Raw genomic sequence first — 15,849 nt, 5'->3', positions numbered from 1 at the left:
GCCTTGATAAACGTACAAGATTTTTTGGAGGTATTTTATTTATCACACTATTTAGGAGTTGCCCAAGTACCTGCGAGGCTTTCATCGCTGCAAGAAAGAAGACATGGTGCAGCTCGGTGCTCTGCTCTTCAGAGTGAAGGTGGACAATGATAAAACTCAGTTTCCCATGATTCCTAAGATGCTTAAAGACCTGGTTCCTAATGACCAGCTTAAAGCTATGTCTACTGATGAATGGAAGAAGGTCAGTTTCCAGAACAATGCTCCTCTAAGCATTGCTATTTATCCCAATATGAGTATACAATATGAGTATGTAAATAATTAATGCATTTCAGTCATGACAACTATCGGAAAAAATTATGAAGTATTTTAATGTATACGACAAGTTAGTAGGGATGGAAATTTTGGTTGTCTGCTCAAGTACTCGTTGTTCCAGTGCCTCGCCTATTCATTATTATATGTTGTTAAAACATAATCTGTTACAAAAAGTACAAAAGATGGTATAATCAATATATAATGCATCGTATTTTGTCATTATATTAAGACTCGCTGGCCAGCTCAATGAAAAACTGCTCAGAAATCGTGTCTCTCTGCTCTTCTTACAAGTTATCATAATTATCTTAATAAGCATGCACCACTGTTTCTTTGAGGCTGGGTGAACGAGACACTATAACCTTCGTGTTTTTAATATGGCATGTTAAGTTTAAAATAGTTTTGAAGACCCTTTGTTCTGTTCCATTCAGCTGTGCTCCATCTAGCTTTTTGATAGGAAGAACTTGCCTGGTGTGTGTGTGTGCGCTTCTCCAGTGTTGAGCGCAATGTTGCCAAACTCATCTCTCTGCAAATCTCCAGAAACAATCTCGAAAGTCTAAATTTTTCACAAAAAGTCGCTAAATAAGAAAATTCACTATATCTAGGCATGTATGTATGTATGTGTAAGATAACTCTTAAACAATAAGGCCCCTCTTTGACAGGTTTGTGTTTAGTTGTCACAAAATTTCGAATTAAGTGAAATATGTCACGCATGATTGATCTTCATTTTCATGATTGATCATTGCTGTCATTTATGAGTACACGAGTTCTCATGTCCAGCCCTATGAGTGAGTAGGCTTAGTCTAGGCAAACTAGATCTGCTTACACTAGTGCTGTAGAGCAAGTACTAAGACTTGCTACTGCTAAGAACATCATGTAAGACATGTTGCTGCATAATTAGAGATACATACAATGTCCCCTAAGTAGATCTAGACAGGTTGTGCTGGGGAGGAGGAAGATTTCAGAGAGAGAACTCTCATAGAGCACAGCAGTAAGACCAGCTTACTTGCAAGACAATTAAAGAGGGAGTATGCAAAATGATTGTTTGACAGATTACAAGTTAATGACCTATTAGCTTGCACCATTGAGTGTGTGAGTCAATTGGCTGACAGATTTCAAGTCAAAGGACCTATCTGCCTGCGCCCTGTAGAGTTTCGTGACTGAACTTAAAATCATCAGTATATATCAGTAATATTATTTCTCTCAAGTGATTCTTGTATACAAACTTTCATCAACAGAACATTTTTGCGGAGTACAACAAACAGGCCGGCATGACAGTGGAACAGGCCATGGTTGGCTTTTTAAAGATTGTTTATAAATGGCCCACATTTGGCTGCGCATTTTTTGATGTGAAAGTAAGGACATTTGACTCTACTGCACAGACACTTATGCTGATATTACTTGCTTGAAAACCTGTGCGTAAGATTATGTCTGATATTACAGCAAACATCAGAGCCCAATTTTCCTGACATATTGAGGATTGCTATCAGCAAACAGGGCGTCACAATCATCCACCCCAAAACAAAGGTATCAGCAATTGATAACTCTTTTAAGTGAGCATTGTATTCTTTTTTTATCTTCTGAGTACGTGAATTGCCCTCAGAAAAAATTATTTTACACTACAGATCTGTGTTCCAATAAGCTTGAATTTAAAAATTACATTTTGAGCTTAAATTCAGTATCATTACACTGTCACTAGTTTCAGTTATTTTGTTAGAAATTACTAATTCTTCTTAATGACTAATTGAATTCCACTGGGTTTCAAGGACATCTTGGCAGTGCATCCATATAACAAGATTGCAAACTGGTGCAGTGGAAGCACTTACTTCCACATGACTATTGGAAATCTTGTGAAAGGGAACAAAATCCTATGTGAAACCTCCCTGGTAAGTGACTAAATTCATAAGAATTAATATCAAGGAAAACAGGTTTATTATTCTCCAGCTATAGTCTTTTAACATGTTTATATTCTGAAAATAATGGAAATATTTTTCTTTTGTTTTAAGGGCTATAAAATGGATGACCTGCTGACTTCTTATGTCAACATGTATCTTATTGACAGGAGAGGACCAAGAAGAAATCAACATTATGACTAATGATAATAGATCAACAATGAGGAGTTTTCTCTGTCTTTCATTTAATGCCATACACTCACAAATGTGCTAAAAACTTTGTAGCTAATAAGAGAAACTTTTTGGAAAAAATATTTTTTTTAAGAACAGAATCATACCCCTTTCTCCCTGCTCCCTGTAAAAGACTGTAATTACAATTTATGTAAGTTTTCTGGTTAAAGATGCACTCAGTAATGTTTTATGTTGTGTTGGCTGTTGTCTTGAACTTATACTAGCAACTAGTTGTGTTTATGCAGCATCATGTAAAAGCTAAGGTCTTCAGTTACCAATGCCAATGAATAAATGCACAATACATAGTCATCCATGATTAATTTATTCTGAGAGAGAATGTCCACTAGTATAAGGCGGTTACAGAGATAAAGTCAGTAAATTTTAGCTGGTGGTCATGTGGTCTCAACATTTTTTTTTTTTTTAAAGATTTAAAAATAACTGCAAAAACATTTGCATTCACCCAGGGCCTATATAGAAACCATTACTGATGGCATTAGGGTAATGCACATATATAAACTCTGTCTATGTAAAGACTGTCACATTTCTATAATAAATAAATAAATAAATTGTAAAAGTTGGCTTTTCATAGAATGCTCTCTGCCCGTGTTCAGAGATTTAATAAACATACACACATACTTGTCTGATAAGCTTCCGAATTTCTCATTCTGCTTCACGTTTTCTTCCACCAAAAGCTGTCTTTTATCTGTTGGTTTGCATGACTCCAACGTGAACCGAATATCAATACAGTATAATACAATAAGAAATAATATGAAAATATAACAAGTATTGCCACACTTGACTTCACACTTGTCCAGAAATAGTTCCTTCTCTGATCCAAAACCTTGATGACACACATCCACAGCTTCCCCAGGGGACACAATTTTAACAGTGATATTTAGTAAGCCAAGTTGGTACTGCTGCAGCCTGGAGATCTCCAAACTGCTCACTGCAGGCAAATGCACAAAGGAAAATCAATTTGCGATATTCCGAGTAGTGTTTTTAATAGTCAACTAGCTGGTGCAGAACTATCACTCGATTAGTCGATTACTCATTCACATCCCTAAATCTCAAGTACAAAATATTTTGCAAACAGCTACATGTCTGTCTCTATTTATGTAATAATAGATAATAAGTTAATATGTAGTGTAAAGAATGGATTGCTTTTGTAGGTGTAAAATTGGTACAATTCTTGTCACTTCATGCCAAACCTCACTAATTTTCAAATCCTGTTTACAGCACTGTTAATCTTATGAGAGTTTACATGATTTGAATCATATTTTTCAAAAGTTAATTTATTTATGGTATAAGTGCACTTTTAAATTATGTTTAATGTTATAAATGAATCAGTCATAATCATAGAAATATGCTACAATAATATACTATTGATGTATTTCATGTTTTTTTATTAATTTTTTTACTCATTAAATATTGTCTAATAAATTAATAAGACAAAACGTCTAGGTTACAGATGTAATCTCCGTTCCCTGATGGAGGGAACGAGACATTGTGTCGAAGAAGCACACTAGGGGTCTCTCTTGAGTGCCGAATATACCTCTGATCTATGAAAAAAGGCCAATGAGAAGTTGGCGGACAGAATTTGCATGTCCCGCCCCCGGACATACGGGTATAAAGGCGGGGAAATGTGTCTGTTTCATTCAGGATTTTTCTGAGGAGCCGGAAATGGTCCGGCCACAACAGTAGCTCGGCTCAGCGACGTGGCCGGGAGGACACAATGTCTCGTTCCCTCCATCAGGGAACAGAGGTTACATCCATAACCTAGACGTTCCCCGTCTGTCGCTCACTTTGACGTTGTGTCGAAGAAGCGACACTAGGGGTCCAATTTAAATCACGCCATGTGCTGAGCCGTGTACGTGCACTGCTGACACAGGAGCGGGCAGGTACTTGACGTGCCAAAACGACCAGCTGTATCAGACTGCACGTACCCTTCCCCAATGCCCCATAAAGTCGACAGAACCCTTATAGTTACCCTAAACAGGGGAACAAGGCGAGGCTTGACAACCTGGGAACAGGCCGAGAGTAACCGGGCCTCTTTTCACTCTATGTTTCTCGCATAGAGCAAAACGGCTGGGGCCCTTACACGCATCATGGGAAGGGGGTCTTACCCAGTTCCCTATTTTTTCAGGGGGAAAGGACATTGCAGAGACCACACCCGCCCAGAGAGGGGGAGGTAAAAGTGGCAAAATACACCACATGGGCTTTTAGGTCACATGTGGGAAGTGGCGCGGTGGTAGATCCCGCCTCTTCGGAGGGAGGAGTTGCTACAGACACGGCGACTGGGGGGCAGTGGGAACTGCCCAAGGGAGACGCGGGTCCACTCATAAGGAGACCATACTGCGGAAAATACACACAGGCTGAATGTCCACGTAGGAGCCCTAACCTGTGGAACACCTATTCCAGTACAGGGTAGATTTGAGTACCCGCAGTGGATTGGGTCGGTGAATTCCTCTGTCGAATTGCGGACCCACAGGGCTAGGGAGGAGTCATCCAGGGAGCCGAGTGAGTGGGCTCTCCTGGGAGAAAAAGCGCACGGTATTACCTCAGCCGAGGGAAAAGGTGCTAGGTGCAAGCGATTCACCCGGTCAGTCCGTCAGCGTGTACCGAGTTCCACCGGCTCAGACCTGAGAAAACACTGGATGAGACTGACAGGGATTTAACCTCCGGGCGCCTCTTAGGAACCTGATAATCAAGTCGTGCTTAGCCAAAGACTTGCCATTTACTGCGTCGTGGTGGGCTGCGATAGCAGCTACATAAACCTTCAAGGTGGATGGGGACAGCCTCCCCTCCAACCTCTCCTGCAGAAATGAGAGCACTGACCTGACTTCGCAACTTTGTGGGTTTTTGCCCCGAGAAGAACACCAATTCGCGAACAAGCACCACTTTAGGGTGGAAAGTTGCCTGGTAGAAGGGGCTCTGGTTTGGTTGATCGTGTCTGTAGGTGGCAGATCAGCTAGATTTCTGCATCCCATCCAGGGGCCAGACGTGGAGGTTCCAGAGGTCTGGGTGCGGATCCCAGAGCATGCCCCGTCCCTGAGAAAGAAGGTCTTTCCTCAGGGGAATTTGCTAGGGAGGGGCTGTCGCGAGGACTATGAGGTCTGAGAACCAAGCCCGGGTGGGTGCCATATGCCCTAGGAGCTTCAGGAATAGTTTTAAAGGGACCGTTGGACCTGGCCTGAAAGTGGCATGCATTTCAGCACTGACTGTGTGCGTTTGTTGGTGAGGCGCGCTGACATTGAGACTGAGTCTAACTCCATGCCGAGAAAAGAGATGCTCTGAACCGGGGTGAGCTTGCTCTTTTCCCAGTAGACCAGAAGCCCTAAACGGCTGAGGTGTCTGAGCACCTGGTCCCTGTGGGCGCATAGTAACTCTCGGGAGTGGGCCAGGATGAGCCAGTCGTCGAGGTAGTTGAGTATGCGAATGCCGGTTTCTCTGAGTGGGGCAAGGGCTGCCTCTGCGACCTTCTTAAAGATGCGAGGGGACAGGGACATGCTGAAGGGGAGTACCTTGTACTGATACGCCTGGCCGTCAAACGCGAACCGTAGAAAGGGTCGATTTCGAGGTAGTATTGAGACGTGGAAGTACGCGTCCTTCGGGGCTACCACTGCGAACCAATCTAGATGCCGGACGCAAGTTAAATGATGTTTCTGCGTGAGTATTTTGAACGGGAGTTTGTGTAAGGCCCGGTTGAAAACTCGCAAGTCCAAGATCGGTCGTAAGCCACCGCCTTTCTTGGGTACGATGAGCGCGATTTTCACATGCAGGGACTTGGCATGTTCGCCGTGCCAAAAGCGGACGCCCGCGAAGGGGAGCGGGGGCCCCCCTTTAAGCCTTTAAGTGCCTTGGCCTGGTGGACTTGCAGGAGAGCCATGGCATGCTGGGCGGAAGTGGCCTGTCCGGTGGCGCTGTAGGCTTTGGCGGTCAATGATGACGTTGTCCTACAGGCCTGGGAAGGGAGCACAGGGCGACCCCACCAGGTGGCGGCGTTCTCGGGGCATAGGTGGATCGCAACCACCCTGTTCACCTGGGGAATCATCGTGTACCCGTGGGCCACTCCGGCGTCGAGGGTAGTGAGAGTGGATGAGCGAGGGGCTTTGTGACAAGCAGAGAAGGGTGCTCTCCATGCAGTCATCAGCTCATCATGCACTTCCATTGCGCAGACCCCAGGAACCAATAATCCAGCCGCGACGGCTGTGGGGAGGACGGAGGGTTCCAGTGAAACCCCGAAGGCGGCAGCCCAGACGAGTCCTCCACTTCAGATGCCGGACTGCTCTCTGATGCAGCAGCAAGCTCATCCAGCTCGGGGGGCTCAAAAGGATAGGCAGGCTGGCTGTGAGGCGAGCCACTGTTGCCTTGAGCCCGTATGGAAGTCATCGAGCGTGCCGGGGGGCGGGAGGTTTGCGGGGACGTACCAGGCAAAACCGCGCCCGCGGCCATCCCCGGATCGCCTCCATTGCCAGCTGTGTCATCCTCAATCCCGTGGGAAGAAGGAGCGATGCGGAGGGGACTGGAGTGGCATTTCTTCGGTAGAAGAAGCCACCAACATTGCCATGGTCATGTTCTCGCAGTGAGAACATGAACCATCTACAAATGCTGCCTCGGTGTGATCGCAGCCCAGACACACAAGACAGCGACTGTGGCCGTCTGAATGGGAGAGCACTCTATAGCGTCCAGGAACTACACAGGGGCAGAAAGGCATCTTTACAAAGACACGTCCTGAAAAGGATGTTCAACGCCGCTGTGTATTGTTCTTTTAAGAGGAAAATACTCTTTTAGAGAAAATCAGTATTTTATAACTCTTTTAAGTTTGCGCTGTCAAAGCGCCCAGGGGCAAACTGCACTGCCGTGCAGAGAAGGAGAAAGCCGCTGATGTGCGCCATAGATCCAACAGCAGATTCGACCAGAGATAAGAGGAACAGGTGTGTGAATCGCAGCTCACTGCATACACGACCATCGGCTCCGAAGAAAATTTCTGAATGCAACAGACGCATTTCCCCGCCTGTATACCCGTATGTCCGGGGGCGGGACATGCAAATTCTGTCCGCCAAATTCTCATTGGCCTTTTTTCATAGATCAGAGGTATATTCGGTGCTCAAGAGAGACCCCTAGTGTCGCTTCTTCGACACAACGTCGAAGTGAGTGACAGATGGGGAACTCCCTGCATTTGATATTTTGATATGCTAATTCTCCCATGGAGGGAGAGGGATATGTCTGTTTGGTTTGTGTTAGCTCAAATATGAAAACAATGTTATTAATACAACCTTTGGGGCAAGAGGGGAAGGACAACAAAATCTTGATTAAGGTGGGGCCGCAGATAAAGGGGCTTGGAGACATATATATATATATATATAAGACTTGGCACTGTATTATTTTCCCTACTTTTGTAGAATAGAGGGGACTAGATAGTGGGCTCATTCAGTAAAGTGAACTATATTAGCATATCGTTGAGGACGGGCCCAGACAGAAGAAAAATAGTTGATGTGTATTCTACACAGCTGTGCTCTTCCAGAATGAAAGACAGATTATTACTCTTGCTGCTCGAATGGGGCTCCTCTCCACATCTGTCAAAGGATCACGTGATGGAATTATTTCTGCCCTCTGCCCCCCAGTGTATGATGCCCCAACAGTCCACAGCAGGGACCCGAGGAACAAGGACCCCAGTCTGTTTTTCTCAGACCCACCCGTCCTTGTGTTTTCTGCTCAAATTGCTTCTTACTCATTCCAAGGGGCCTCCTCTATCTGGCTTTCGATGATCTACAATAGATAATCTCTCTCTTTATTCATAAACTGGCCCTTTAAAGGCTCAGTTCATCTTCAGCTGTTTATTGATTTGCTTAAGGGGGCTTTTAACTTAAAGGCATGCAGCAGACCACTAAGCCCCGTTGCCATGACACCACACACAGATCCACATTGCGGCCAGGCATGCCATTATTACCCCCCATCAAAATGTGCCGCTTCTTCTGACTCAATTTATTGTGGAGCACACAAGTGGCCCTCAGAAGAAAATAGCTTTGCAAAGAAAGGCTGAGGTCAGGGGTCATATTTGAGCCTTCCCATCAGGAACCACGTTTCTGTGATCAAATTTGATGGAGACACAAAAAAGTCACTGTATCATATATCAAACACACTCAAGTGTAGAGACAGCATGGTATGCCAGCAACAGTTACCACAGCCCAGCCTGGGAGAGTAGAGATTCAACTCCATTAAACTCTGCCCCTGAACAGAAGCTACTGGTTAGTCTCTTGCTCCTCAACCAGCTGTAATAAAGCCACGCCAGCAGCAGAGCTCCATCTCCTCTGCTCTACTACTGTCCTTTACTGCTGCACAGGCTGTTGAAAGATCAACACTCTGGTAATATACTTCCTTACTTTCTCTTATTGACTGCTGTCTTGAGGTTGCTCATTTGGCATTGTTTTTCATCTACTTAAGAATTATTTACTTGTTTCTATATATTACTGATTGACCCTATATTTTGTTTTCATGGGTTAAAGTTTATGACATGAACAAAATATACTTTTTAGATTTTATTTTAAAGTCTGCACTTAATAAGGACATGAGCAACCAGTTTGATTAATTTCAAGGTATTTTTAGGTTATACTTGGTTATCGATTAAATAATTATTAGGTTGCTTTCGGTTGAAGTATAAGGTATAAAGTGTTTGAAGCTCATTTTAGCACTGAACAAGAAAGCTGAAGGTTTGGATTACCTAGCAACTACAAGTTGTTCAACATTTTCTTTGCTTATGTCTGTGAAACAAGAGCAAGTCATACTTGGGATCAGATTTAAAACCTCTAATAGGACGCATTTCATGTGCTTGTGTGTGAGACAAAAAATTAGGGCTTGGCTTGAACTTGTGCTCTGGAAGCATGTTCATGCACACTGAGCCTCAGTTCAGCTTTGGTTAATCTGCAGAATACCTCATGCCTGTGATTATACTTCTTTTGTGTGATCTGCTAGTATAGAGGCATTAGTGTCAAAGCGCAACCCCAGCTTGACCCCACTTATTTCTTTAATACAAAAGTGATTTTGTATTATTGCCAGTCATTGGAGCTGCCTTGTTCTGCAAAGATTTCTATTTAGTAGCATGCTTTCCAAGACGTTAGCAGCTAAAACCACACAAAGACTTGTATTAGCGCTCACTCAAAAAAATGTTTTAGCCTATTTTTAAGATGTATCCATTTCAATTGAATAACACATTTCCATCTAATTTAATTGAATAGTCTTGAAGAAAATGTAACTAATACTTGAAACTTTTGTACATTTCAATTTGTTAAAGATTAGGCAATTAAATTAGATGGAAATTTGTTATACAATTGAAATTGATACATCTTGAAAATAGGCTAAAATATTTTTTGGAGTGCTATTGGATTGTAGGTTTTTTGAAATTCTAATATTTTGAAAAAAATTTTTGTCCTGGACCACACAATATACCCATAGTCTGTTTAATTCCACACACCCAAGAACTAGAGTCATCTATCAACATCTGGATTTCTCCACACAATCACACCATTCCTTGTCTCTATAGGGAACTGCAGTTCTGAACATCTTTTTGTTTTCATTCTATGTAAGTTTTTTAGTTTCCTTTTATCTTTTATCTGTTTAAATTACTAGGGGGTTCAGCATGTTCTGAGACTTGGATATTTGCCTCCCCCTTTGTTCCAAATACTGCAGCACTTTTCTATGGCAAAACCCCAAAGGATCTTGAGACACTCCTTTGTACACACCCATTTCATTGTTTCTTTGTAATGTTGTGAAAATATTAATAATGTGTCTATCCATGATTCCAGCACATTACTGGGAGGTCATTGGGAAACATTTTGTTGGCAGAGATTTGTAAGATTTTAGTCATGAAGAGATTTTTATTTAGCTCTATTGGTGCTTAACACAAACTGCTAAAAATTATTGATTATTGATTAATTATTGCAAGGTGTATGGTAATGAAATGTAAAACATATTTGTGTTCCTTCAATTCAGACCCTCCCACTGAATGTTTTCAATGTTTATATAGTCAATTCCTGACTTCCAACCTGACTTTAATTGAAACTTTAGCAATGTCACAAAAAAACAAAAAACATCACTACTCCTTTCTGCAACGACTCTGTATTTTACATTTTTACATGTTTATTTATAATACATTTTACAATTTTATTTACAATATTGTAAATGTACAACATAGCAGGCAAAGCTAAACTTTGTGTCTACTTTCAATCTATCTTAAAATGGTCTTTATTTCAATTAATCTCTTTGGCTTGATTATTATTAGAACAACTGTTATTTGGTTGGCGGGTTTCAATGAATGCCTCTTCCATACAGAATGTGCTTATCGAATATTAGGCAGGCTGCCAAAGATAAAAAACAGAATTCCATGAGGACAGCTGGATCAGATGGTAAGCAGATAGCAGGGAGTGAATCTGGGGTCCCATGACAAAGGTGTGGCCCCCAGATGACCAGCACCTACATGCAGCCCTCCACTGTAAGTGCAGCATGTATGGAGTGTGGAGGTGCAATGAGTGTGTAGTCAACTGTTCCACAGGGACATCTGCTTAGTCCCCTGAGACACATAAATATCTTATTTCTAAGGAGCTGAGACACTCCCTCCCTTACTCCCCAAAGCAGAAGGGCAAAATATTTATTACTGGCATAATATAAATTGTTACTTTATGTATCTCTTCTGTGTCCTCATTCAGTTTTCGTGAGAATGTTATGGCAATGAGAAACTTTCCCAAAACAGTTAGGAACTTAATCTTTGTTGATATTTTTTCAACGCAATCTATGAGACAGTAGCCCTCAAATGTATTTGGACACTTTAGTCACACTTAAAGGGATAGTTCACCCAAAAATCATTGACTCACTCTCATACTATCACTGATGTGTATGACTTTTTTTATTCTACCGAACACAAATTAAGATTTTTAGAAGAATATCTCAGCTCTGTAGGTCCTTACAATGCAAGTGAATGGTGATCAGACCTTTGTGGCTCCAAAAATCACATAAAGGACACATAAATGTAATCTATGACTCCAGTGGCTAAATCTGTGTCTTCAGAAGTGATATAAGCATGGGGGAGAAAAGGATCAAAGTCTTTTTTTACTCCAAATCTCCACTTTCACAAAGGAAAATAATTTTCATTTTTGGGTGAACTACCCTTATAAAATACATTAATAACAAAATATCAAGTCAAGTGGCATCAGAAATAAATGATGCTAGACCTTTTATAAGAACTGACTTACTTTTTGTGATTAATATTTACCAATTGGTGATTTTTAATAGATGTATGAAGTCCCCTTTAAATTTATACAGGTATCAGATTAACCACAGTGCAGTCTATCACATCACATGTTCCCTTTAGTATGGCAATCAGAAAGTGTCCAAACACATTTTTTTAATCTGAATTTAGGGCGTTACATATTTTTATATTGTTTAATTTAAAACATAACAAACTTTTTTTTTAACAAATGTTTTGTTTGAAAAAGTCCCAAAAATGTGTCCAATTACGGTTTGGTGACAGTGTATGTAAAATAACCTACAGTTTATTTCATTTTATGTTATAATAGCCTGAGGTTATTTATTTGGTTTTCTAGTGATAAGTCTCTTTGAAAGGCTGCAAGGTATCTCTGGAATAGACAACAAAATAACCCTAACGTCACTTAAAATAAATTGTAAAAATGTATAAATTGGTTTGACTTTCCCTTTTGTTTTTAGTAATGAAGATGGAGTCCCCCCTGACAGAGCTTCCCACCGTGCTGTCCAATCATTCCATGGAGAGCTGTCCACCTGTGGATAATACAGTGGAGAATATGGTGTTTGGATTCTACTACATCATCATTTTCCTCATGGCACTGAATGGCAATAGTCTCGCTCTGTGGATCTTCACTCGCCAGAGAGGCCCCTCTTCTCCAGCCAATGTCTTCCTGCTCCATCTTGCTGTAGCTGACCTGTCTTATGTCTTCATCTTACCCCTCAGGGCCACTTATCATTTAACTGGTGGACACTGGCCATTTGGTGAAATCCCCTGCCGTCTCGCGGGCTTCCTCTTCTATGTCAACATGTATGCTAGTTTGTACTTTCTGGCCTGTGTTGCAGGTGATAGATATCTTGCTGTAGTACATGCTGTGTGTTCCCTCAAGGTTAGACACCCTCGCTATGCTCACATAGTCAGCATTGCAATTTGGGCTTTGGTGACGGTGTCTATGGCGCCCCTACTGGTCACCCATCAGACTGCAGAAGTGAATGGCTCTACTATATGTTTGCAGTTGTACAGAGAAAAGGCCTCAAGCCGTGCTCTTGTCTCCCTCATTGTGGCGTTTACACCCCCTTTCCTTGCCACCCTCTCTTGCTATCTGCTAATAGTGCACAGTCTGCGGAAGGGCTCAAGGTTGGAACCTGCTCTGAAACTCCGAGCTCTCCGCACGATCGGCTTGGTCATGCTAATCTACATAGTGTGCTTTTTGCCCTATCACTTAAGTCGTGCAATTTTTATTCTGGGTTATGGACACCCAGATCTGTCCTGCCAAATAAAAAGAGGGCTTGCTCTGGCCAACCGGCTTACTTCTTCTCTAACCTGCCTAAATGGTGCTCTGGATCCCCTGGTCTACTTGTTTGCTGCTGAGAAGTTCAGGGGGAGTGTTCGCAGGCTTCTCTGCAGAGAGAAGTCAGGGGGATCCAGTGCAAATAGCGGAGATCTGAAAGGAACTCATGAGAGCTCTCTGAGTGCAAAGTCTGAGGTCTGAGAGAATGGGTAATTGGTACATTGGTGGTTTTGCTTTTGCAGTGGTATGATTACTTACCATCCGTTTAAGTGATTCGGCTCACACTTCCTGATTATAAACACTTTGTTTGGTGGTCAATTAAAGCTGAAGTGTGCAATTTCTGCGCCATTAGCAGCACCAAACAGAATTGCTAAAATAATCACTGTTAAAAAACAGATTCCAGAAAACACCCAATCTTCCAATGGTTGGACAAACAGATAGTCAAGCCTCAAACTCATACCGTTGGTTGAGCCACTATTGCCAACAAGATCAATCAGGAAATCGACATGTTGTTTCAGAACGTTTGTGTGCCATAAAATTGACACCATAACAAAAAATTACTGGCATCCCCAATCAGACATTTTTACATAATTTCAAATGCGTTTTCCTTTATCTCTGGCATTACTGTGGAAACCATTAAGTAATCGCATTTGCTTAAACAGCAGTTGTTGCATTTTCGCTTTAAAATGACATTTTTACTCCACTGAAGGTTAGGTTAAGGGTTGAAGATTGGGGGTAAATATAATATGACTTCCTTTTGACTCTATTACATAATTTACAACAAAAAATTGTTGTAACTAGATTTGGCATCACTCTGTGGACATTTCATCCGGAATCTGCAGTTCACCAGTGCCCATCTGTTCAACAATACTTCCTGCTTCGGCCACTAAGGACAGTTGTTCGAATTTCGGTATGCAAAGACCAATTTCAGAAGTAGAAATTTCAACGTACTTTTAGCGAATTTACATTGCGATTAGATTGGTCTTTCTGTGTTTAGCTGCACAGTTCACTCAAACAAAATGTGAAATGTTTTGAAAGCATGTCATATGAGCATGTTTAGGTAAAAGTAACTTGGGCGGGGGGAAAAAACTAAAGTGACTGAACTTTCAGTACTAGTGACATGTTAGTGTATCAGCCAAATGCCAAATTTAGCAATCATGGGTGGCGAAATACATTGACATTCCCTACAAAAGTGTATGTGAGAGTGCGGAGCCTTAAATTTTTAAAAAAAAACGTGTTTTATAGGCATAATACCTGTTTACTGATGACATGCTTTGACTCATACTTGTTATAAGCACTTGAGCAGCTATAATAACATCAGTGTGAAACTGACTAATGAGCCATTTAATACTCTGTGTAAATACTACACTACACAAAAAATAAAGGTTAAACTGTGGTAAAGCACGTGAAAGGGTGCCAAAACCGTGAGGAGTGGAAATTAATAATTATTTTTACGTTCCATGACAGCTACACTTGTTATTAAGCCATCTTGATGTATACTTCACACTATATGTGAAATTAATAATATAATATGTGTAATGAACCTCTTATTAATTAAGGTACAGGCAAAGTTTTTACATGTTTTTTTACTTGTTCAAATAAATGTTACTAACATTTTTGTGGTGCATTTTAAGTACTTTAAGCCCATCTATATCTACTGTATTTATTTACTTTGAGCCTTTTTGTTGTCTTATTTTAAATGCTTTCTGTATTTCAAGTGCAACATCCATTCAGGTTAATCACTTTGTAAATGTGTGTACATTTTCCACAATAAATTCAACCTCAAATGGTTATGGTGTTTTTTAAGTTTAAAAAGAAGCATCATATCAGAGCTATGGAAATGTGATCTTGGCAATTTCAACAACATTATGAATACATAATTTCACCAAACCAGAGGAAAGAATCAGTGCAACTGTTTTTCTAACATCTCTCTTTTCAGAGGGATGCAACATGTGAACTTCTCCATAGTCATTACCCCAATGACAAAGAACATTGTCACGGTGCATACAACTCCCATTAGTATTATTAACACTTGACATTTGAGTATCTTCTCGTGTGATAGCTGCTAATGACAATAGGCACAATCTTGTGAAAACATACCACAGAGGTCTTCTTTACAGTAGGCCTATAGAACATAACTGCTTTCTTTACAGTGTGTGTGTGTGTGTGTGTGTGCGCGTGTGCATGTGTGCGCGCTGATACATGTGCGAGAGAAAGGCAAGACGGAAACCACCAGACTGAAGTGACTGTGGTAGTCTTTAGGTTCTCATTTCTCATCATGTGACTCAAAATGTGGGCTGTCAGCAGATTCTCGCTCTCTCTCTCAATCAAGCACTTACTCACTGTCTTTGCTTCTCTTTTCTAATATTTGAGCAAGGCTTCCTGTTCATTAACGTAACAGGGCATCTTCACAGAGCAAGAGACTGAAAGGGAGGAAGAACTGTAATGTGCATGGTGTGTATTACTGAAGATTAATCAATACTACCTGGCCCTTTGGTGCCATTCATTCTCACGAAACCAAAACAAAACAAACAAGGACTGTCATGTGTGTGGTGTGTATATTACTCAGGATTACTCAAGAAGACTAGGCCCTATGGTAACATCCATTCTCACAAAAAAAAAAAAAAAAAAAGATTACTATATGTCCAACTTTTACATTATTATTATAATTATTTACATACTGCTGGGTATTAAAGGATTATATGTAATCTGTATTATGTAACCAGATTAAAAAATAGAGTAATTGGATTCCATGAAATTTTATAAAGTGCATAATCGTAGTGTAATAGAAAATTTTTTATGTATTACATGATTGCATTCTTAAATACATCACCAATCAGTCAAAGGTAATAACTAGTGCATCTGAGAGGTCT

The 15,849-nt window shown here is 41.1% G+C and overlaps 2 protein-coding genes across 2 annotated transcripts in view; both read left to right on the top strand.

The window, feature by feature from the left end:
- Nucleotides 1-2,405, top strand: part of LOC127646096 (unconventional myosin-VIIb-like) — a 40,326-nt gene extending 37,921 nt beyond the window's left edge. Inside the window, exons 43-47 of the mRNA XM_052129555.1 lie at nucleotides 56-241; nucleotides 1,548-1,664; nucleotides 1,753-1,836; nucleotides 2,076-2,195; nucleotides 2,316-2,405. Coding sequence (XP_051985515.1) covers nucleotides 56-241; nucleotides 1,548-1,664; nucleotides 1,753-1,836; nucleotides 2,076-2,195; nucleotides 2,316-2,405 — 597 coding nt within the window. The remainder of the gene's footprint in view (nucleotides 1-55; nucleotides 242-1,547; nucleotides 1,665-1,752; nucleotides 1,837-2,075; nucleotides 2,196-2,315) is intronic.
- A 6,189-nt stretch (nucleotides 2,406-8,594) lies between these two features.
- LOC127646496 (uracil nucleotide/cysteinyl leukotriene receptor-like) lies at nucleotides 8,595-14,737 on the top strand. The gene is made up of 2 exons (XM_052130201.1): nucleotides 8,595-8,798; nucleotides 12,150-14,737. Exon 2 carries the CDS (start codon nucleotides 12,152-12,154, stop codon nucleotides 13,175-13,177), a length of 1,026 nt encoding a protein of 341 aa, XP_051986161.1. The 5' UTR covers nucleotides 8,595-8,798; nucleotides 12,150-12,151; the 3' UTR covers nucleotides 13,178-14,737.
- Nucleotides 14,738-15,849: the final 1,112 nt, after the last annotated feature.

The sequence above is a fragment of the Xyrauchen texanus genome, chromosome 7 (genome assembly GCF_025860055.1).
Source record: "Xyrauchen texanus isolate HMW12.3.18 chromosome 7, RBS_HiC_50CHRs, whole genome shotgun sequence".
Classification (NCBI taxonomy): Eukaryota; Metazoa; Chordata; class Actinopteri; order Cypriniformes; family Catostomidae; genus Xyrauchen; species Xyrauchen texanus.
Note: the sequence above shows the minus strand (reverse complement) of the source record. Positions and strands in the feature narration are given on the sequence as shown.